The sequence below is a fragment of the Hippopotamus amphibius genome, chromosome 2 (assembly GCF_030028045.1).
Source record: "Hippopotamus amphibius kiboko isolate mHipAmp2 chromosome 2, mHipAmp2.hap2, whole genome shotgun sequence".
Classification (NCBI taxonomy): domain Eukaryota; kingdom Metazoa; phylum Chordata; class Mammalia; order Artiodactyla; family Hippopotamidae; genus Hippopotamus; species Hippopotamus amphibius.
This window is the reverse complement of record NC_080187.1, coordinates 50784074-50809313: the sequence shown is the minus strand read 5'-3', so window position 1 is coordinate 50809313 and position 25240 is coordinate 50784074. Positions and strand designations below refer to the sequence as shown.

General features: G+C 37.3%; 1 protein-coding gene across 1 annotated transcript in view; it reads left to right on the top strand.

Moving 5' to 3' along the window:
• Positions 1 to 207: 207 nt before the first annotated feature.
• The window catches only part of CFAP95 (cilia and flagella associated protein 95), a 96471-nt gene continuing 71438 nt past the window's right edge, over positions 208 to 25240 (top strand). Inside the window, exon 1 of the mRNA XM_057724304.1 lies at positions 208 to 419. Coding sequence (XP_057580287.1) covers positions 268 to 419 — 152 coding nt within the window. The 5' untranslated portion in view covers positions 208 to 267. The remainder of the gene's footprint in view (positions 420 to 25240) is intronic.

Genomic DNA, 25240 nt, shown 5'->3' with positions numbered 1-25240 from the left:
TCCCTCTCAACCGCTATGTAGCCCGTTCACTCCCCTCATTGGATTCTGGGAAGTGTAGTTTCTTTCTAATCAGTAAAGCATACACTGTCTAGGAAACCAGGGCTATTAGGTTTGAGGGATCCGCCTCTCTATTGGCCCCGCCCTTTCCATTGACCCCGCCCCAGGTTGCTTAGGAGATGAGAGACGCCGAATCTTGGCCCCTGTCTGCACAGGGAGCAGGATAGGTGCAGAGAGAAATCCTCTGAGGTCTGTAACAGGAGAGCCACCATGGAGAGCTCTGACAGCTCCTGTCAGGATTGGTGCAGCCGTAGGCCATACGGGTTTGAACTTGGACCCACGGACTTGATGGAGCGCAAGGGCTCCCTAACCCTCCGCTCCCATCACAAGAAATACTCGAAGCCAGTGTTGGTGTATTCCTGGTGAGCAAGTTCTCTTGCAGTTCCTAGGTGTTGGGAGAGGGAGAAGGGGAGGGATGGGGGAGGAGAGGAAAGGAGAGTAGGAGAGAGAGGACAAGGGTGGAGAGGATAAAATAAACAGAAAAGAATGAGAAAAGAGGAAAAGAAGAGCAGAGGAAGAAAGAAAAAGATCACACAAGAGCGAGAACTGGGAGAGAAAAGACAGAAGAGAAAGGGAAACAGATCTTCAAAGGAGAGATAGAGAGGGTAGGAATGAGAGTTGGGGCAGGTAGGAATGAGAGTTGAGGCAGGGTGGACGAGATAGGAGAGCCCTCCCAGAGCAGCTCCCTAGCACACACAAGAGACCTGCTGCAGCCAGACCCTGTCTGCCAGAGGTCATAGATCACCCACACAGAGGGTGGAGGTGGAGGGTGTTTGCAGAGGCCTGGAAATCATGTTTGAGACAAGTGCTTGCTCATAAAAGTCAGGGTCCATTAGGAGACCAAGGGCACAGAAAGAGGAGATGCCTGTTCAGAGGATGGCCTCCAGGACTGCCATTTCTCAGGGGCCGTGAGACACAATGAATGATTCAAAAGAGGTACCTAAAATGTTCCCTAGGCTGCTAGGACTATTCTGGCCAGAGATTGCAGACTGGCATCCCCCACTGGGTAAACCAGCAGACATAGTTTATTTGACATGCACTGTGCTTACATTTTTCTTTTAAATTAATTGTCTACATTTAAAACCGGGATATTTACATAGAAATCTAGGTTGGTGTCTTCTCTTGAAAATCTGATAGGCTTGACAACAAGGTATTTCATTCTTTCTGATAACTCTGAATGTACTGGAGCTGAACACTGGCTTCTCCTTGAGATGAGTCTACTCCTTCTTTCTCTGGTAATTTCAGGTTCTTGCCTGGCCTTAGGAAACATTTTATTTACTTCCTCTGTATTAGGCTGTGGGTTTGGAATTCACTTAGAGATTCTCCTCTTTATTAAATATTACAGTGACCGATAGTGAAACTATGACGTATAATTGGGAGAAAAGTGAGGCCTTTTAAGGCATTCAGAATTCTGTCCTTTGGGTCAATTTTCCCAAAATTGTACTGTACTGTTGACAGTAATTGTTTTTGGATTATTTGGAATATTCTGGGGAAGAGGAAGATTTGAAATGAAATCTCAAATCTTGTCTTCATTATACTTTCAGCTTTGAAAGAAGATGAATGATTTTGACTCTAGCCCTAAGGCTAAGCCCTCCTTGATCTCATTCATTCATGTAATGTGTAGTATGTGAATCTTGCTGTTTCTGTCTTGCAGACTTTCTACAGCCTACGCACTTTCCCACGAGCTCTCTCCCTTTTGCTTCTCATCCCTAAAACCAGCTCTCTGCATATACTGAACTCACTGTGAGAGGTTATATTAATTTAGAATAAAAATCTACACTGGGAAATAGAAAATCCTCCTTTAGCCTCATACAGGGCTTATCTCACAACCCTTAAGCAAAACACTTAGCTCTTTCATGATTTTGTTACATCATAAGGATTTAGGTCATAATATAAATCATGGCCAGAAATTATTGTTAAAGAGAAAAATCTTTTTCAAGTGGACAGTGCTTCTGCTTCCTTCTGTACTATCTTTGCTTTGAAAAGTTGCCTTGTGGACATTATAGACATCAATGGCAAAACCACAGAAGAGTATAGATGAGAAGGAAATAAGGAACTTGGTAGGAGAGAGGGGTGGTGTAACACTGACAGTCATGCTGGCCACTGCCAGAAACGTAGAGAGTTCTCATGCTGCTGGTTTTAGAAAGGAGGTTTGGGAGAAGGAAGAAATAAATTCAACCCAACAAACATTTTTGTGTCATGCACTTTGCTGCGTGTTGGAGACACAGAGATGGATAAAGTGGATTCAATGAGATAATTTGTATAAAGCATTTGATACTATGCCTTGCACATGGTAAGCAATCAATAATATATAGTAACTAATATTTATTTAGGATAACATAATGGTTAAAAACTTGGGCTTTAGGTTTGAATACCAACTCTGCAGCTTGTGATATAGCAAGTGACATGACTGTTCTAGGCTTCTGTTTCTACAACTGTAAAATGGGGGTGATAGGATTATTGTAAGATTAAACAAGGTATTGTATGTGAAGCATCTTTTGACATATAGCCTGGCACATAGTAAGCACAGTAAAGGTTATATACATGTATTAGGACATGGTCATTGACCTCAACAAATTTCATAGGCCAGTAAAGAAGAATGTCAGTAAAGTCAGTATAATCTGATTTGTGCAAAATAGAGATGAGTATAAGAGGCAAAGGTAACAGGAGGGGGAGGTTAGTGTATATGGTTCTCTGAGCAAGGTTTAGAAGGAAGAATAGGAGTTCCTTAGGTATACAAAGGAGAATAAGCAAGTACAATGTAATAGTAAGAAGTAGCATCATAGGGAAATAGAAAGGGTTCTCTATAGTTGGTAAATACAGTTGATCTCATTATTTGTAGATCCTGTATTTGCAAATTCATCTACTTGCAAAAATTTATATGTAACCCCACATGAATTCTTGCAGTGCTTTCATGGTCATTTATGGACATGTGCAGAGAGGCAAAAAATTTGAATCATCCCACACATATTCTCAGTTGATGTCAGATACTCTACCTTCTTATTTCAGCTCCTCTTACTGTAAACAACTATTCTTTTCATGGTCTATTTAGTGCCATGTTTTTGGCATTTTTGTACTTTTTGTTGGCGCTATCATTGTTCAGATGGCCCCCTAACATAGTGCTGAAGGTGCTATCTAGTGTTCCTAAGTGCAAGAAGGCTGTCATGTGCCTTGTGGGGAAAATATGTGCATTACATAAGCTTCATTCAGATATGAGTTACAGTGCTATTGGCTGTGAATTCAATGTTAGTGAGTCAACGATATATATTAAACAAGATGTCATTAAACAGAAACACACATAAAACCGGGTTATGTATTAATTGGTTCATGAAAATGTGACCAGAGGCTCACAGGAACCTAATCTTGCATTTCCCCTAGGAGCAATGATTCAGTATTTGCTAATTGTTTGTGACTTTATAGAACATAACAATGGTGAGAATCAATTATAAAATTTGGGAAACACTTGCATTTCTCTGAGCAGTCTGTGCTACTGGCATCCTTGCTTTCCTTCCATATCCAACCAGTTACCAAGATCTGTCCTAAAAAAACTGTGTAAAGTTCAAGTTGTATAAATTTCCAAATGAGTAAATATCATCGACCATTTTGTTTTTATGCATTTTGGTCATAATTGTTTGCTTTCTATTGACTTATTTTATTATATATTAAAACTTTTCTTGAATTTTAACCTTTTATTAGTGATTATTTAATTGATGAATGCTTATTATCTAAAATACACCATTTGGGTGGCCTCTCAACTGAGTATTTGATCAACTAAGGGACTGTGCCTATAGGTTTGCAAAATAGAATTTAACTGGGAGAAATTCTGAGGTACCTCTGCTTATACAGTAAACATTTGGATGATTCCTGTGTTACTTTTTTTGTGGAATGTAATAGAAGTCAGTTTGACTTCACTGCACATATTAAAAACAGTCGTGTCTAATAGATATGATAAAGTGAAATACCCAAAATAGTTGTTAGAGGTATTTCTGGTCCATTACTGGATAAGAGGTTGCGTAGGAACCATGTCTTCCTTGCAGCTAGAGTGGTGGATAGAGAGCTATATCACCTGTATCACACCTGATGCTTCTGAGTGGGAAAGGCCTTTTCTAGAAATTATCTGTCTCTATTCATTCCTGTAGCACTTATGGAGCTATATCATCAGATGTTTCCATCGGAAATTATGAGTTGAGGGGAAGTTTTCTCTTGGGATATTTTCCCACTCATTGGAATAATGGAATACTAAGAACCAGAACGACTAGATTTGCCCTTAATAAATCTCTGATGTAAGGCTAGTTCTTATTAAATTTATTTATTTATTTATTTATTTATTTATTTATTTATTTATTTATTCTCATCTCTTCTTCCTTGGCCAAATTGATATCTGTTAATAAGTGATGAGCCAAAAAATTCATTCTCATTTCCATGGAGACAGTTCATGCACTGGTCTCCATGGTGACACTTGAGTTTTAAGGACTCAGGTTAATTTTATATATTTGTAATTTCAATTACTTCTCTTTCCTGCGTAAACCCTAAATTAAAGAGCCTGGGCATTTTACTGTCTCCCCAACTCCCCATTATAGGAAGAAAACAGAAAGAGAAAGGGAAAAAAGGAAGTAGAATTAAAATGTGGTGATAACTGTGGGGTCGGAAACTTGATAGTTTTAAAGATTTTTACAGAAAATCATTTGGGTCGGGGAAAGAAATTAAAGAGGTTTCTGTGACGCTCTTCAGACTTATACCCTGTTGGGCTGTTTAAACAGGGAGTTCATATATATTCAAGGTACTCCACGTTCAGAGGAGAATCCAGTTTCAAAGCACTAGGATATCATTAGTATACTTAAAAAATAGATACGAATTTGCTAATTATTTTATGTTCTTGCTATACTTAATTAGCAGTTTTCTCGGGGACTAACCTGGAAATATTTAGAGTCCTTTATACCACTAAGGACCAAACTAGAGTTACATAGATCTTCTCTAGCCAGCAATCCCATCTTCTCACATCTCCAATGCACATTCAGGATAAAAAGGCAAAGAAAATAAGAAAGCCCTTTAGTAACCACATGTTACAGCCTGCCTCTGTTGAAATCCGTAAATGCTTCCCCTTCCAGCAAGCCTCCATCCTTCTACTTTAACAACTTGGGTCCTCAGTTGAAAGCTTTTAACTCTTATTTTGTGCATTTTAAATGTTTGGTTATGTGGAAAGGAGAGAGAAGAGACTTTAAAGCTTTTTTAGTCAGTAATGAGAAGTGAGAAGAGCAAGCCTCGGGGCAAAGAGTAAGAACATAGTGGGTAACCAATGTTTATCAAAGAAATGAACAAGTGAGCGGACAGAAAGAACACACACACAAACACAAAAGACACTGCAGGCTGGGGGCCTCTATTTTATATTTTAAAAATACCCTGAGGTAAGGACTGTAGGATGGCACAATTCCATAATAAAGCCAGAGCTGATTTTCACAGCCCTGATCCTTTTTTTAAAAAATTTTATTGAAGTATAGTTGATTTACAATGTTGTGTTAATTTCTGCTATACAGTAAAGTGATTCAGTTATACATATATTCTTTTTCAAATTCTTTTCCATTATGACTTATTACAGGATATTGAATATAGTTCTCTATGCTATACAGTAGGAACTTGTTGATAATCCATCCTCTATATAATAGTTTGTATCTGCTTATCCCAAACTCCCAATCCTTTCTTCCCCCATTGCCCTTCCCCTTGGCAACCACAAGTCTGTACTCCACCTGTGAGTCTGTTTCTGTTTTGTAGAATGTTCATTTGTGTCATATTTTATATTCCACATATGAGATATATCATGTGGTATTTATCTTTCTCTTTCTGACTTACTTGCCTTGGTATGACAATCTCTAGGTCCATCCATGTTTCTGCAAATACACAGCCCTGATCCCAACACAACAGGATGACATTGAAGCATGTTTGGTCTGTATAGGTGGACTTACAGAGGTATAAAGCACTAGGCTTCCAATTAGAATGGTAAAGAATTTAAAAATGGGAGCTAAACTTGTGCTCTTCCTGGATGTAGTACATGACTTATCAGGGACTGACAGGGGTACTTAGAAAATTTTGAGTTAAATAGGGATAAATGATAGTCACACTTTAAAGAGACATCTTAGTTTCTTAACTCATACTTTAAAAAACATTGTAAGTTATAATATTGTGTGACCATTTAAGATGATGTGATAGTAGACCAATGAGATGGAAATATATTTACTATCTGGTCAGCAGCAGAATTAGAAATTTGCATTCAAGTCAGATATATATATAAAATTTGTTTTCTAAAACTGATCCTAATGGCTTTTCAACTATTGGTTACTAGAAAAAATTCAAACATGCCAATTAAAGGGTTTTTCTGTTTCTTTGAGTTTAAACAGTTGGTTTTAGGTTAAAATAGTCTCTTTTAGAGCAGTGCCCACTCTTCTGAGCCCTACCTCCTCCACCCTGTCCTTTTCCTAGTGTTATCTGTGTGTGCATGAGGGACTGAAGTTATATGATCTTTTGGTGATGGGGGAGTGAGGCTCCCAGATCTACGTATGGGTCTTTGTTCTTGCTCACCTCATCCTTTATCCAACTTCTGTGCCTGCTGCTGGTGAATTTTTGACTAATCCGGTTGGTTTGTTGAATACCAGAGGTCTCGGCCTACAGACTCATTTCTGTTTTGGCTCTCCTTAGGACTATAGATCCCCAAGTTGTGCTCCTCCTTCCCTGGGCCCTGACTTAGGCTGGTGGTAGCCTCTGTGGTGGGGCACCTTATCCCTGAATGTGGTGGCCCCATAGCTGGCCCACTGACCCTTAATTTCATGAAATGCCCTGTAGAGAGGGTATGCGTATGCTGTGGTTTGCCCAGTAGAGCTTACTCCCATTGGCCTGAGACTTATCAAAAGCCCTTCTCTCACTTTTTAAAGTGATCTCCTTTATAAAATAAATGATAGGGTCACCCTACTTGTGCCACGTTTGGGACCTTCTGGATCTTGTTGTTAATAGAAGTTTGAGAAATTTAGACCTTTTATTTCTTAATAGCTCCTGACTTTCAAGAAAAACATCTCACTCAGGACTAAAAAAATGTTTATTGTTAGTCAGAAGTTAATCACCAGCCCTTTTCCTTCATATTTCTGGCAAAACAGTCCTATATCTTCCTAAGGCAAATGTGGATGCCACTGATTTATTAGAACGGTGGTTATTTTAAAGAGTTTAGCAAAGAAAAGAAGTGCAAAGATTAATATTTGAAAATATAATCTCACTTTAAGTAAAAAAAGAAGTAGCATGTAATGAATTCTTTTGTTAAAAGTATATGTCTATATGTATTGAAAAGAGACTGAAAGAATATTTACCATATAACACAAAATATTTATTACTGGATGGTGGAATTGTGGATTATTTGTCCTTTTCTTTTTTCCTCTTTGCCACTTTTACATTTTCCGTAATGAATGTGTATTATTTTCATAGTAAGAATAAAGTAAAATTACTTGAAAAATTAGATAACACTTTCTACAGCTTTTCCCCTGAAGCAGACATTCTCTAAATGATCAGAATTTAAACCCAATACTTCATCTCTTTCAGTGTCTGAGTCATTCTTCATGGTTTATTATGAGTCTTTTTAAAATATCTTTTTAATTGCTAGTTTATGTTGGGTAAAAAGGATGATGCTATTCGCATTCATTTGGTTTAACCACCCTTTCATTCTTGTCTGTGTTCTATAATGGTAGATCCTATGCCATGGTTATTTTTAATCTAGTGCTACATTCTTATTCCTCAATATACGCACATACCCACAAATGCTTTTGAATGTAGTAGTTTTTTTTTGGGTGGGGGTTGTGAAGCACCTTATTTTCTATTTTTCAGGATGATGCAGGACATTCTGCATCCTTTTGTCCTGACTATATTTTTCTTTCAATGCTATTCTCTTTTATGAAAGCCCAACCAAATTTGTTTTCTGAAAACCAGTGGTTATAAAATTGTGCCTTGACCTTTGTGTAAGGTTTTGTTCAATTTAATTGGTGGCCAAAATAAAACAGTTTTACTTGCAAGATGAACCCTTGCTCTGCAAGGCAGAGTATTATAGGACAGGCGTTTCCTCGTGTGGGTGCACATGCATTAGGAAAGATCATTGCTTATACAAGTACTTCTGCCTGAGCCAACTCCCTATCAGTCCTTGGGGCCGTCTCTCTCCTGGGCCACAGGAGTCACCAGAACCTTCTCTTATTGATGATCTTTTTCTACGTAAGAATGTGGGGAGTGAGGGAGGATGTATGAAGAATGTGGGATTTAGTGACATTTTGATAAGGAGAGATTCAGTCTGTGGACGCAAGGATATCCAGGCTCAGGGCTTAAGGTTTTCAATAGTACTAGAACTAGCACTGATAAGCTTCTCTGAATTGGCCTGGGAAGCCACCCTATCCGTACTGTTTTCTGTGTGTCCTGATCAGACTTCTTTTGGTTGCAGTTGAAAGATACTCAGCTTGCACTAGCCTAAGGAAGCGAGAAAATGAATTAGTTCATGATATTCATGGAATGGTTGATCACTAGATAAGATGCAGGGCAGGGGTGCAGGTCGACCTCAGGAACAACAGGCATAGGGATACTAGTGCATCCAGGTCTTGCTTCATTTCTCCTCTCTCCTCCTCTTTGTGTTTGCCTCATATTACCATTGAAGACTATGGGAAACATGGCTGTTATGGTTCTGGAATTTGTAACTTACATCTTCATCCAACAAAAAAGTTGGTTTTAAGGTATTTTCAGTTCTGAATTTAAAAATTCCAGGTCAGATGTCCATTCCTGGGCCAAGTATCTATGTGGGTCATCTGACTGGGCAAGGATTGGTGGAAAATGGCAGCTCTCCAATAGCCATGGGACAAAATGGACACACCCAGGAGAAAGAAGGAGAGCTAGGCTGATAATCCTAAAGATACCTACTATATCCCACCCGATCCTGTAGATATCTACAGGAGATCATCCCATAGAGAGCTACTACAGTGGAGAATGAATTCCAAATTCCAAATACACAATTTCATAGCAAAAGTTTACAATATAATCCATTAACGTATTGATGATACCCTACATTAGCTGTTATTTTGACTTTAAACTCCCTCACTCACCCACCCAACTGGCATCCACCTATGCAGTTTTAAAAAATTGACCTTTGGTGTAATAGGCAGAAAATAGAAATCTTGTGTAGAGATTTGGTGAACATATTTTTGTGATGATTTAAAGAAGTTCTGAATAAATTTGAATATTGTATTATTGTTTTTGATAGACACATCTTTTATTATTGTTTCTAATATTTCATTTTGAAATACAATTACATTTTAATTATTATTAGTCACATAGTATGTTTTATTTTGATCAAACTAAGTTTTGATGCTTTAACAAAGGTAATTAATTGGCAGAAAAATTCTAATGTTTCTTTGCTGAAATGTTAGATCCCCAATCAGATTGTTCCAGGTTTAATCAAATGGAAGAATTAATATCATGGAATTTATTTATTGCTAAGAATTTAGCCTCCTTTTATAGAAAGTGGTAGGAAGAATATTTTGAAATTAAAATGTATGAATGACTTGTTAAAATTTTTTAAGCACTTGGGAAAACACTGAGATGCTCAACCAGGAGCCAGAAACATTAAATGAGCTTTTGAAAAACAAACAATAAAACCCCAAAAAACCAAAAACAAAAAACCCCAAGACAAAGAAAAAATGTTTTTCTTTCTAAATAAATAGCTCTCTTATGAATGGCATCTACTGGGTTTGGGATTTGGCAGTGAACAAGACATCCTCCCTGCCCTTAGGAGGTCAAGATTACTGTGAGACAGGAGCTGAGGAGGCTTGCTGGGAAATTATTATGCACTGTGATATGTGCTAGGATTGGGGTAAGCAGAGCACTCTGGAGACATCCAAGAGGAGCACTTAGACTATTAGACCAGGGAAAGTTTTCTAGAGGAGGTTGTCCTAGCTCCTGAGGTTCATATGGAAGACTAAAGATGACATGTTAGTTAGTTTTCAACTGAGGGCATTACTGTTCCTTCCCCCAGAGCGTTTGAAAATATGTGTGCATTTTCGATTGCACAATGACTGGTAATGATGCCCAAGTTACATATCCATAAACCTACAATCATATGGGTGGGGACAGTAAGCTAATTTGCATATGGCCATTCATAGCAAAGGTGTGATCATCAAAATCCCTGAAAGATCTTCACAGAAAAGGAATGTATTACTTGTAACCATATAGGAACCCTGAGCTTTCAGAGCTCATTGGCACCTGCTCTTATGGTAGGATTGCATCCCAACAAAGCAACCAAATTTTCATTGCAGGCAGTCTCCTAAAGGTTAAGATATTGTGGCCTTCTACCTAGACCTTGAAAGAATATGTGTGTTGTATGAGTTAGAAGAATTTAGTCTAGATAGATTGCGTTTTACTTATGGGAATTTTTTGGTATGTTTAAACAATCCTGTAATAAATATAAATAGTTGGCAAAGGCCACTTCTGGTTGGTTTACACTTATGTCAAAGTGAGTATAGTGAATGTAATGTGATTTATTATGGGTCTTATTGACCCCACCCATGACTGTGTATCTCTGGCAAGTGAGCAGCTCAAGGTAGTTCAAATGTCCTGCTAGACATTCAGGCACAGGTAAGAAATTTCCTCCCACAGTAAAACCATCTGGGCCTAGTACTGTTTTAGGGGGTAACTCTTTTTCCTTTGACAACCTGTCTATTTCTTCTTTGGAAATTGTCTGTTTAGACTTTTTGCCTCTACTGAGGACAATATTGGTAAATTGTTCTTCTTAGAAAGTTACGTGTGCCATCTAGTTTTCCAAATATATTTGCATCAAGTTATGGAAGGTAGTCTTTAATGATTTAAAATTTTTTCTTCTTGTGATGGTTATATCTTATTTTTATTAAGATATAGTTCATATTCTATACTACCACCCTTTTAAAGTGTATAAATCAAAGACTTTTAGTATATTCATGGAGTTGTACATCCATCAAAACAATTGATTTTAGAACATTTTCATTAATCTTAAAATAAATCCTGCTTCCTTTGCCCTCGAACCCTAGACAACCACTAATATACTTCCTGTCTCTATAGACTGGCCTATTCTGGACATTTCATATGAATGGAATCATATATGTTCCTGTGTGACTGGCTTCTTTTACTTGGCATAGTGTTTTCAAGGTTTATCTGTGTTGTAGCATGTATCAGTACTTCATTTCTTTTTATTGCCTAATAATATTACATTCTATGGAATATTATTTTGTTTGTATCTTCTGCCCTTTTCCTTGATTTTTTAGGTAGGAGTTTGTCTATTTTGCTTACTTATTCCATTTTCTAACATTTAGTTTTGTTTTTATTTTGAATTACTCTGTCATTCTAATATCAGGCTTGTTTGTGCTTTTTTTTAGGTTTTTGAATTAGGTGTTTCATTTATTTATTCTCATTGTTTTTTTTCTATTGATATAAGTACTTAAAGCCTTGAATTTTTCTCTGGGTTCTACTTTAGCTATATCCTATGGATTCTCATAAGTGGTATTTCTATTTATTGGTATTTTTGAGAAATTCAGCAGTTTGTTTGTATTGATCTTTGATTAAAGAGTTATTTGATAAAGTGCTTACATATTCTCAGATTGAAGAAGTATCTCTTTTTAAATGTGTTATGAATTTCTAGTTTTATTGCTTTGCCATTTATATCTTTCAAACATATTGAAATATTTTTCCTTAATTTTCACGAAAGTTCCATGTGCACTTGAAGTTGTGTTCTTTAGGCAGGTCACCAAATATTGGTTTCACTGTTTCCACATGCAACCCAATTATGTTTACCCATTTACCCAAGGAAAATGACCCAAATTCTATCTAGTCATATGTCAAAAGTTCAAGATCTCCATATGTTATGCTATTGTCTCTCTGCTAAGTCTAGTGTGACTCTACTTGGTTCAAAAACCTACAAAGCAGACAATTTTTCTGCTTGGTCTCCATGTACCTAATATACAATGGTGGGACAGAGACAAGATAACTGTAACGAGCACTCTGGTTCAGAAAGAGGAAGGTTGGAAGGGACAGGGCAGTCATTTGTCTACGGTCCTTTCTAAATCCTGTCAGGTAGACATTGTTAGGGAGTCATACCTTGGTGTCAGGAACGTTCTTTGCTTAGACCCTGATTCTGTCTTCAGGCAGCATACTTTTCCCATTGTTCTCTATGGCGCTTGGCTCTGCCCTGTGTATCATCTTTTCTTTTCCAATATTCTCCTTGACCACCCTGCAATGAGTGTTGTAGGCTATGCCCTTCTATGGGTCGTTTTGCTTTTCTGTTCACTTTTTGTTCCCAGAAGTTTGGGGACCAAAAGGTATTTTAAATATTGAACAGTTAAAGGATTTTTAAATGCGGACCGCTACCTTATTAGGAAGTACAGTTCTTAAAAACTTAGTAAGTTTCTTATTTGTTTGAATCCAATTAGTTCCAACTGCTGGTAACCTCATTCTCAATTCTTTCTAGACAAAGTTCCCAAACTTGCTATATTTCTTTACTGTTTCCTCATAATACCTTGACCATCACTTTGATACTATTGTAGTTACAGAAATCAGAAACCCTGGGAATTTTTTTTGGCTATCTCCTTAAGGATATGTTTGCTCCTTAATTAAGTTGCTCCAATGCAACTTAATTCACTGGGAGGGTCTAATAAAAGGTGAGCTTTGCTGCCAGGCTGAGCTTTTAATGGAACTTTGTCTCGAAAAAGTCTTTTTCAGTTTTCTCTCTGAGATCTAAAAGTTCTTGGCCCTTTTAATATTTCAAGGCTCCAAATTTCTGGAATCTCTCATTTCCTTCTATCTTCCTGTAAACCAGCCAATTTCCTGAATTTATCTCTCTTTTTAAAATACTTTGGCAAAGCCAGTTATCATAGCAATTTGCATATAGAACTAACCACCTGTCTTCCAGTCTCTTTCCCAATCTCACTAGGTACGTGGTTTGACTCTTAACCTACTGAGGCTATTAAATGTTTGACCTCTCCTGCCTCTGATATCAGCTTCCTCTTGTCTTTGCCTGGTCTTTAGCCAGTGCCATAATATTTTAAATTTTTGCTACAATAGCACCCACCCCACTTCTGGTACTTATTTCTGTGTTAGATTAGGCTAGGCTTAATCTATGATAACAAACAGCTCCAAAAATCTCAGTGGCTTAACACGTAAAGGTGTATTGCCTTCTCACACAAAGTCTGCTATAGGTTTTTGGTGGAGGGTGGGCACTCCTCCACATAGATACTCTGAGGCTCAGGCTGATTGAGGCTCCATCATCTAGAAAGTAATCAATTGTTCTGTCAGGGGAAAAAAAGAGTTGAGAATTATGCAAGAGCTTTCACTGTCTTAGCCCAGAAATGACATATATGATTTCTGCTCTTTTTTAATTTATTGGCCAGAGCTAGTCAAATGGCCTCACTAACTGCAAGGGAGCTGGGAATTTTAACCTCTTATATTCCCAGTAAAAATGAGAAATTGTATTGGCAAGTATAATCTCTATCACATATGGAAGACTTCCTTCTAAAATTCCCCTCCTAGGTGGACTCCAGGACTAGCCTTTAGTTCCTCTAGCACTGAAGCCATTGCCCCCATGCAATATTAGCAAATATCCCAAGGGTGTCAGCAGATTTAGTGTTTTCAAGTTCTGTTTACCCCCTGTCGTTACAGGCTTTCATCCAAAAATTGGCCTGGAAATTCCCCACTGGATTTTCTGCTCGTAAATACTTTTAATGTGTTGGAATATTTTAAAAATATATATATATTTATACATATATAAATGCTATATATAAAATATAACATTTTCCATTGTTTTCAGTGAAAGAATTTAACTGCGTAACTATGTGCATGTAGTTTGGCTGGTGCTCTGAGAGTTCATACTTCTGGGCAATCTCACTACTGAGATTTCTTGCTATAGCCTCTTGTCTCTGCTTCTTCCATTTGTCGTCAACTGGATCTTGGCTGCTTAAGATAGCCCTTGCGCATGATGTAATTTAGGGATTATACAATAACTTTGCCAAAAATTGGTTTTATTTTAATTTTTTCATTTCCTTTGCTGCTTTTGAATGATTTCTAGGAAGAAATGGAAAAAGTGCTCATTTGTGTAGCTATGTTCATAATGGAAAACTGTTTTAACTATAGATACTATTTATGAAGAAAGGCTTTTTCATTTGTTTCTAATGTGAATGAAATGAATTGCTTTGAAAACAAAGAACCTTGTATTATCTGCTCAACATGCATTACTCATGGATTCACAGAAGTGTGCATTAAAATGGTCCTTAAGCTCACATAATATAATCATTTGATCTTCTTCTAGAGTAATTATTTCAAATCATCTATGCTGGTAATATTAAAACTATAGGGATAGGCGTTTATGCAGGTAATTAGGCATGTTTCTTGTTTTGCAGGGGCCAAATTTGTCTCCGTGCCATTCATGCCAACATACTGTCTAGGTGTTCTTTGGATAACAGTAGCTACTAATACATAATGCACTTTAAAAACTTGGTCTCTTTTTAGTTCTACTATTCCACCACACACAGTGTCTTTGACCAGCCAATACAAGCTGTTTCTGGAGGGGAGATCAAAGGAACCATAAGAAGTATCCTAGGATCTGAAGATAATTGAGATCCAGTAGTCAAAACACAGGGTAACAGAATGTCCCAATCCTGATCTGACCAGGACAATCCTGGTTTTCAATACTCCCAGTATACTTGGTACCTAATTTCCCTCTAACAATGTCCCAGGTGGGATAATCAATTATAGTGTCATCCCATTTAATACATGTCCCTCCAGCTGTTTTCAAAGTCATGTGTCTGGCAGTTAATCATACTGACAATATTTATTTAACATTTCAGCTGTTAAGATAGACAGCCTCCCATGCTGTATTCCTTTTGTTTACTCCCAATAGTCTCCATAGGGCTTCTTATTTTTGAAGAGTTTCTTATGAAAAAAAATTCATAATAATGATGGGTCTTATTTACATGCCATTCAATGTATGTTGAGTGAAGAATATGACTTCACTTATCTGCCTCTGTCAAATATTTTTCTTTTGAGTGCAGTTTAGGTTTCAGATTGTATAGTTTCATAGTTACAGATGCACAAATCACATAGAGCATGAGACATTGAAAAACAAAGCCCCTCTTCATAAGTCTGAAATGTCATCATTTCTCCCAAGGACATAAGATTTTCTTTATGACTCTTGCAAATACATCTAGAAGTCTTCATTTGTCAGTTTGGTAAATGTGCCACCAAATAGCACTACCTTGGCATATAGATCATTTGCCTGTGAAATCTTTAAAGAGGATTGTCAAATATTTCTTTGTAGTCTTTGATTCTACTGGTTTTAATGCTTCTAATGTGTCAGAAAATATAGCTGACTCTCTGAGGTAATTTTCTCTTAAAGTCCTAGATAGCAGATGATTATAAAACCTAATAAGAAAGATATCGTCCTCTTCTCATTTGGCTTAGATTTACATCAGAAAATACAACAGCTGACAGAGTAGTTGTGAACTACATTAATAGTTCTAAAATTTAAAATTAATATATTCTGCCATCTGGAGTCTTAACTAAACATTTTAACATCTTTGGAATTCACAAAGAAAATGTGTCTCTTGTCAAGTAACCAGAAACCAGAATTCGGCTTGGGTTTTCATTGTTGTCATGTCAGATAGTGCTCAGATTCACACCCCCTTTGCAATCAGTGTTATGCATATGTGTGCTGAGAGTTTTCCCATTCAGCAAGCAGATTTATAATTCCTCTGGAGACAAGTTTTTGTTGCAAAGAACTAGCATCTCTATATGCATAATCGCTCCTTTTTTATGTGTGCTTTTGTAGAGTGAGGTGGGATGCTCTTTATTTTTATGGACACGTTTGAAAGCCTTTGCTTTCAGCATTTATATTAAGGTGACAGTAACAAAATGTAAGAAATTCAATCAATCACTTAAGATTTAATAAGCATTTATGACATGTTAGTCTTTGTTAGGCACTGAGATCACAAAGATGAGTAAAAAATGATCCCTGTGTCTAAAATGTTCTTAGTCTAATGAAAAGGAAGATTCATTAATGGGCAATTATTTTAAAATGTGAAAGGTGGGGACGTGATAAAGATAATGGTTTCTTTGCAAACCCCCACTTTGCTTCTCCCATTTCAGTCATGGCACCAGAGAAACCCTAGAGAGTAACTTGGTCTCCTCTCCTGCAAGGAGAATCCTGTGGTCTAACCCCATCTTGTCCTCCCCTGGGAGCTGGACCACTATGGCTTGGGGTGGCCTGAGGGGAGCTGCAGATCTCTGCCTGAGGATGCTCTGGAGTTGAGTTGTTCAGTCCTGCAACACCCTTAAGAATTTATATGTGTTCAGTCAAGGGGGGCTTACAGATTTGATTTGATGTGAAATCATCCAACTCTTATGGTAGGAAACCCAAGCCCTGAAAGGACCCCAGAAACAGATCCACAAAGCGCTTTTCACAAGGCTTTACTTGGGACTGTGTTAGGCTGGAAGAGACAGGAAACACAGGATCTAGAGTGTTCAGGTGATTGTAGGATTGGTGGTGGGGAATTGTCTAGAATGGGACCTGCTTGTGCTATCTTTGCCCTACTAAATTCTATTGACCTTAATCCTCTCTGAATCAGTCCAAGTGGCATTTTTAACAACTGGGTCATGGTTCCAAGCTCCTTTTTATACAGTTGGCAGCCCTGATCCTGTCCTGTCTGTCAGCCCTTTCCCCATTTGTAATTCTATTCATATTCATACTATTCATATTCATACCCTCCCACAGTAGGGTAGAGAAAGTGAATTTCCTTTCTTGTAATTAAGAATGTCTTACATAAGGATTTTTCATATAAAGAAGTAGCCCACAGCATTTAGCTCTGAGCTTGATAGAGCAAAGTCCTCAGCAGAAGCAAGGCTGATTGTCAAGGAAGATTCTGGCCCTGCTGGCAAGAGGCCCTGGAGGCTCTCCTCCCAGCAAGAATGTCAGCCTGTATCTGCATATCTGACATCAAAAACACAGCTCTTCCTTCAGTTAGTAGCGCAGAATACCTGTATTCAAGCTGCTTTAGCCTTGAACTGACTGCTGCTGTCAAATTCATGTCTGGGGAAAATTAATATCTGCAGATGCAGTCTGTAGACTAGACCAGTGCTGGTCAATAATGACCTTTTTACTAATCCAAGGTGATGTACAAACTGTAAGGACAATGTAGCAAGTTTTGCATATAGCTAAATTTATTCAGTTTAAGGGACTCTAAGATTGTTTTTACTTATCTTTGGTGTTAGAAGTCTCCTTATTAAAGGTGCTAGGTAGTTATTTTATTCATTTATTTATTTATTTATTTATTTTGCTGCATTGGGTCTTCGTTGCTACACGTGGGCTTTCTCTAGTTGTGGCAGGGGGTGCTGTTCTTCGTTGCAGTGCATAGGCTTCTCATTGCAGTGGCTTCTCTTTGTGGAGCATGGGTTCTATGCATGCGGGCTTCAGTAGTTGTGACACGTGGGCTCAGTAGTTGTGGCAAACGGGCTTAGTTGCTCCACAGCATGTGGGATCTTCCTGGACCAGGGATCAAACCCATGTCCCCTCATTGGCAGGTGGATTCTTATCCACTGTGCCACAAGAGAAGTCCCAGTTATTTTACTTTTAATGTTCCTGTCAAGACAAAATGTTGGCTATTTTATGCTGGTTTTACAAATTTGGGGGGGTAAAGTTTTGCTGCTCTGTGCTAAGGTTTGGGGATCACTGATCTAAGAATCTGATACACAATGATTCTCTAGAGCTTTCTCGGCCTTGGCACTTTTGACATTTTGGGTCAGATATTTCTTTGTTGTGGGGAGCTGTCCTGTGCACTGTAGGATGTTTAGCAGCATTGCTGGCCTCTACCCACTAGATGCCAGTAACAACCCACCCCACCCAGATGCAACAACTAAAAACGTCTCCAGACATTGGCAAATGTCTCAGGGTGGGTTGTAATGGTATAGGTGGGGACTGTGATCAAAAAGTTTGATAGTTACTGTTCTAGAGACATTATAAATTTTATTTCATTATATTCATTATTTTCTCATAAAGAATTTTTATTGCAATAAATGAGAAGTCATGGCAACCATAAATAAATACAGGTAGCAAGGCAAACAAGGCAATATAAAGTGTGTGTGTGTGTGTATAAATACCTTGATTATTTTTATTTTTATGTATATATATATTTATCTTACAAAGATGCTATAAAGCTTAATTGGTATTGGCAAAGTATTTAAAAATACCCAACAAAGCATATTATAGATAGACACAATATTATTACACATATTAATATTTCCATGTTTATGTCACTTTTCACTTGAGACTCTCAATCAGCTGATTTGTGTGCTCAGTGTACGAGTCTCAGTTCATCTTGGGGAAACTGAGGCACCTGCCAATGTTCAACTGACATAATAAAGTTAGGGAATAACTAGGCCTCCCATTTCCTTTATAATACCCTAATCATTTTTATGGTTGCTTTATGTAGCAAATATATATTTAGCATAAAATAAATATATATTTTATATTTAATTTTATATTTTACCATATTTTATATATTTCATAATTTTTACACATGTATATTTATTTTTGCTAGGCTGGCAGCCTCTGGGAAGCAGGGGCAGGTCTTTAGCTGTGTATCTTTCAAAGCCAGCAGGCAGTGGACACATCATTTGTGGGCAGCCAGCATGCATAAGGGAATGCCAATTGCATTAACTCCATCCTGCAAAGTTTCATTATAGATTCATGTTTTATTTTTTATTTTATTTTTAAAAATTTTTTGTTTAAATAAGCTTTTTGTTTTAGAACAGTTTAAGATTTACAGAAAAAATTGAGAAGATAGTACAGAGAGCTACCATATACCGTGTACCCAATTTCCTCATTCTTGACATCTTACATTAGTGTAGTATATTTGTTACAATTAATGAAACGATATTGATACATTAGCATTAAGGTCATATTTCCTTTTTTTATTGGAATATAATTTCATTACACTCTTGTACCAGTTTTTGAGGTACACCAAGGTCAATCATCTGTATTTATACACATATCCCCATATTCCCTCCCTCCCTCGACTCCCCCCCACCCTCCCCATCCCAGTCCTCTAAGGCATCATCCATCCTCGAGTTGAACTTCCTTTGTTATACAGCAACTTCCCACTGGCTATCTATTTTACAGTTGGTAGTATATATATATGTCTATGCTACTCTCTCACTTCGTCCCAGCTTCCCTTTCACCCCCTGCCCCACCAAACCTTGAGATCTCCAGTCCATTCTCTACATCTGCATCCTTATTCTTGTCTTGTCACTGGGTTCATCAGTACCATTTTTAGATTCCATATATATGAGTTAGCATACAATATTTGTCTTTCTCTTTCTGACTTACTTCACTCTGTATGACAGACTCTAGGTCTATCCACCTCATTACATATAGCTCCATCTCATCCCTTTTTATAGCTGAGTAATATTCCATTGTATATATATATGCCACATCTTCTTTATCCATTCATTTGTTGATGGGCATTTTGGTTGCTTCCATGTCCTGGCTATTGAAAATAGTGCTGCAATAAACATTATGGTACATGCTTCTTTTCGGATTATGATTTTCTTTGGGTATATGCCCAGGAGTGGGATTACTGATTCATATGGTAGTTCTATTTGCAGTTTTTTAAGGAACCTCCAAACTGTCTTCCCTGGTGGCTATACCAACTTACATTCCCACCAGCAATGCAGGAGAGTTCCCTTTTCTCCACACCCTCTCCAACATTTGTTGTTTCCAGATTTTGTGATGAAGGCCATTCTGACCAGTGTGAGGTGATACCTCATTGTGGCTTTGACTTGCATTTCTCTGATGATTAGTGATGTTGAGCAGCTTTTCATGTGTTTGTTGGCCATCTGTATGTCTTCGTTGGAGAAATGTCTATTTAAGTCTTCTGCCCATTTGTGGATTGGGTTGTTTGCTTTTTTGGTATTAAGCTGTATGAGCTGCTTGTATATTTTGGAGGTTAATCCTTTGTCCATTGTTTCGTTGGCAACTATTTTTTTCCCAATCTGAGGGTTGCCTTCTTGTCTTGTTTATGGTTTCTTTTGCTGTGCAAAAGCTTTCAAGTTTCATGAGGTCCCGTTTGTTTATTCTTGATTTTATTTCCATGATTCTAGGAGGTGAGTCAAAAAGGATCTTGCTTTGATGTATGTCCTAGAGTGTTCTGCCTGTGTTTTCCTCTATGAGTTTTATAGTGTCTGGCCATACATTTAGGCATTTAATCCATTTGGAGTTTATTTTTGTGTATGGTGTTAAGAAGTGTTCTAATTTCATTCTTTTACATGTTGCTGTCCAATTTTCCCAGCACCACTCATTGAAGAGGCTGTCTTTTTTACATTGTATATTCGTGCCTCCTTTGTCAAAGATAAGGTGCCCATATGTGCTTGGGCTTACTTCCGAGTTCTCTATTCTATTCCATTGATCTTCCTTTCTATTTTTGTGCCAGTACCATACTGTCTTGATCACTATGGCCTTGTAGTATAGTTTGAAGTCAGGAAGCCTAATTCCACCAACTCCATTTTTCCTTTTCAAGACTGCTTTGGCTATTCGGGGTCTTTTGCATTTCCATACAAATCGTATGATTTCTTGCTCTAGTTCTGTGAAAAATGCCATTGGTAATTTGATCGGGATTGCATTGAATCTGTAAATTGCTTTGGGTAGTACAGTCATTTTCACAGTGTTGATTCTTCCAATCCAGGAACATGGTATGTTCCTCCATCTGTTTGTGTCGTCTTTAATTTCTTTCATCAATGTCTTAAAGTTTTCTGCATGCAGATCTTTTGCCTCCTTAGGCAGGATTATTCCTAGATATTTTATTCTTTTTGTTGCAAGGGTGAATGGGAGAGTTTCCTTAATTTCTCTTTCTGCTCTTCCGTTGTTAGTGTATAGGAATGCAAGAGATTTCCGTGCATTAATTTTGTATCCTGCTACTTTACTAAACTCATCAATTAGTGCTAGCAGTTTTCTGGTAGAGTCTTTAGGGTTTCTATGTATAATATCATGTCATCTGCAAAGAGTGACAATTTGACTTCTTCTTTTGCAATTTGGATTCCTTTGATTTCATTTTCTTCTCTGATTGCTGTGGCTAAAACTTCCAAAACTATTTTGAATAATAATGGTGAGAGTGGACACCCTTGTCTTGATCCTGTTCTAAAAGGGAATTCTTTCAGTTTTTCCCCATTGAGAATGATGTTGCCTTTTGGTTTCTCATATATGGCTTTTATTATGTTGAGGTAATTTCCTTCTATGTCCATTTTCTGGAGAGCTTTTGTCATAAATGGATGGTGAATTTTATCAAAAAACTTTTTCTGCATCTATTGAGATGATCATATGGTTCTTAGCCTTCAATTTGTTCATATGATGTATCGCATTGATTGATTTGCATATACTGAAGAATCCTTGCATCCCAGGGATAAACCCCACTTGATCATGGTGTATGATTTTTTTAACGTGCTGTTGGATTCTGTTTGCTAGTATTTTGTTGAGGATTTTTGCATCTATATTCATCAGTGATATTGGTCTGTAATTTTCTTTTTTTGTGACATCTTTGCCTGGTTTTGGTATCAGGGTGATGGTAGCCTCGTAGAATGAGTTTGGGAGTGTTCTGCCTTCTGCAATATTTTGGAAGAGTTTGAGAAGGATAGGTGTTAGCTCTTCTCAAAATGTTTGATAGAATTCGCCCGTGAACCCATCTGGTCCTGGGCTTTTGTGTGTTGGGAGATTTTTAATCACTGCCTCAATTTCCATACTTGTGATTGGTCTGTTCATATTTTCTATTTCTTCCTGGTTCAGTCTTGGAAGATTGTATTTTTCTAAGAATGTATCCATTTCTTCCAGGTTATCCAGTGTATTGGCATATAGTTGCTTGTAGTAGTCTCTCATGATCTTTCGTATTTCTGTGGTGTCCGTTGTTACTTCTCCTTTTTCATTTCTAATTCTGTTGATTTGCATCTTCTCCCTTTATTTCTTGATGAGTCTGGCTAATGGTTTATCAATTTTGTTAATCTTCTCAAAGAACCAGCTTTTAGTTTTATTTATTTTTGCTATGGTTTCCTTGTTCTCTTTTTCATTTATTTCTGCTCTGATCTTTATGATTTCTTTCCTTCTGCTCACTTTGGGGTTTCTTTGTTCTCTTTCTCTAGTTGTTTTAGGTGTAAGGTTAGGTTGTTTATTCGATACTTTTCTTGTTTCTTAAGGTAGGACTGTATTGCTATAAACTTCCCTCTTAGAACTGCTTTTGCTGTGTCCCATAGTTTTTGGGTTGTTGTGTTTTCATTGTCGTTTGTTTCTAGATATTTTTTGATTTCCTCTTTGATTTCTTTAGTGATTTCTTGGTTGTTTAAGAGTGAATTGTTTAGCCTCCATGTATTTGTATTTTTTGCATTTTTTTCTTGTAATTGTTATCTAGTCTCATGGTGTTGTGGTCTGAGAAGATGCTTGATATGATTTCAATTTTCTTGAATTTGCCAAGGTTTGAATTGTGACCCAAGATGTGATCTATCCTGGAAAATGTTCCGTGTGCACTTGAGAAGAAAGTGTAGTCTGTCGTTTTTGGATGGAATGTCCTATAAATATCAATTAAGTCAAGATGGTCTAATGTGTCATTTAAAGCTTGTGTGTCCTTATTTATTTTCTGTTTGGATGATCTGTCCATTGATGTAAGTGGGGTGTTCAAGTCTCCCACTATTATTGTGTTACTGTCGATGTCCCTTTTCATGGCTGTTAGCATTTGCCTTATGTATTGAGATGCTCCTATATTGGGTGCATAGATATTTACCCTTGTGATATGTTCTTCTTGGATGAATCCCTTGATCATTACATAGTGTCCTTCCTTGTCTCTTTTAATAGTCTTTACTTTCAAGTCTAATTTGTCTGATATGAGTATTGCTACTCCAGCTTTCTTTTGACTTCCATTTGCATGGAATATCTTTTTCCATCCCTTGACTTTCAGTCTATATGTATCCCTTGGTCTGAAGTGGGTTTCTTGTAGGCAGCATATAGAAGGGTCTTGTTTTTGTATCCATTCAGCCTGTCTGTGTCTTTTGGTTGGAGCATTTAATCCATTTACATTTAAGGTGATTATTGACATGTGTGTTCCTATTACCATTTTCTTAATTGTTTTGGGTTTGTATTTGTAGGTGTTTTCCTTTTCTTGTGTGTCCTACTTAGAGAAGTTCCTTTAGCACTTGTTGTAAGGCTGGTTTGGTGGTGCTGAATTCTCTTAACTTTTGCTTGTCTGGAAAGCTTTTGATTTCTCCATCAAATCTGAATGCGATTGTTGCTGGGTAGAGTATTCTTGGCTGTAGGTTTTTCTCTTTCAGGACCTTCAGTATATCCTGCCATTCCCTTCTGGCCTGCAGAGTTTCTGTAGAAAGGTCAGCTGTTATCCTGATGGGTTTTCCCTTATATGTTATTTGTTGCTTTTCTCTTGCTGCTTTTAATATTTTTCTTTGTGTTTAATTGTCATTACTTTGATTAATATGTGTCTTGGTGTATTTCTCTTTGGGTTTATTGTGTATGGGACTCTCTGTGCTTCTTGGACTTGGTTAATTATTTCCTTTCCCATGTTGGGGAAGTTTTCCACTATGACCTCTTTAAATATTTTCTCAGACCCTTTCTTGTTTTCTTCTTCTTCTTGGATGCTTATAATTCGAATGTTGGTACGCTTAATGTTATCACTGAGGTCTCTGAGACTGTCTCCTATTCTTTTTATTCTTATTTCTTTTTCCTGCTCTGTGGCAGTTATTTCCCCCATTCTATCTTCCAACTCACTTATTCGTTCTTCTGCCTCAGTCATTCTGCTGGTTATAGCATCTAGAGTATTTTTTATTTCAGTTATTTTGTTATCCATTGCTGTTTGTTTTTCTGAGTTCTTATGAACTGTTTCTTGTACTTTCTCTATTTTGTTATCGAGATTTTGGATCATTTTTACCATCATTACTCTGAATTCTTTTTCAGGCATTTTTCCTATTTCCTCTTCATTTATTTGGTCTGGTGGGTTTTTTTCCTACTCCTTTGCCTGCATGGTGTTTCTTTGTTTCCTCATGGTTGTCCAAACTTCTGGGGTTGCGTGTCCTGGTGATAGATGTGTTTATAGAAGACTGTCCAAGCCCCAGACTAATGTCTGAGTGTTGGGTTAAACAAATACTAAGTCTAGGAAACACTTATATGTATAAGACACACAATTACTGAATCCATTAGGACATAAGGCTCTGGAAAGACCTGACAGAACCCCAGTATGCTATCAGATATTCATAGAGAAAACCAACAGAAATTGAAAACCAAAGCAGAACAAAAGAGAAACAAAAGCAAAAACAAACAAACAAACAATAACACCTTGCACATACAAACACTAATCCAGGGAGATATTGTAAGCTAGGATGAAATATAAAAAAGAGCTAGAGTACCACCAGACAGAATGGAGATTCTCAGAATGAAATTAGACAATTGTACTAAGAGCTAAGATAAAGACAAAAACCTAATATTAAATACCAAGGCGGTGTGTCATCTGGAGAATAGAGCAAGGAGTCTGAGCATATTGATAGTGTTGCTTATAAGTATGTTAAGATAAAATAAACTAAAAATGGATGGAAGACAGGGGAACAGAAGAGGGTAGTGTGACTGGAAATATGCAAATAAAAAGAAGCAAATAAAAATGTATAAAAGATAGAGATGAAAGGAAGGTAGGAGAGATATATAGTCCATAGTACCAAAAACTTAGCTAGAAATAGAAGTATATAAAAAGGCTAAAAATAAAAATAGAATAAAAAATATTATAAAAAAATATTATAAAACTTGTAGATCCCTTAGGGCTAGGATCGTAATCAATAAAGAAAAAAAAAAAAACAAAAAACAAACAAACAGAAAAACCAGAAACTAGAACGGATCCCAGAATGGACCAGTTCAATAGAATTGATACTAATATTTCTGTTTCCTTAGAGTCTCAGCTGTAAGTGTCCTAATACTCACCTTGGGGTTTTTGTATTATTCTGTGACCAGCAGAGCTTCCTTTATTGTTCATCTGTAAGTTTTGGTGTGTGGGGAGGGAAAGGGTACAATAGTGGCTCCTTCCCCTGGGAGTTAGTGAGCAGTGGTGCACCGTCGTTTCAGTTGGGCTTTGAG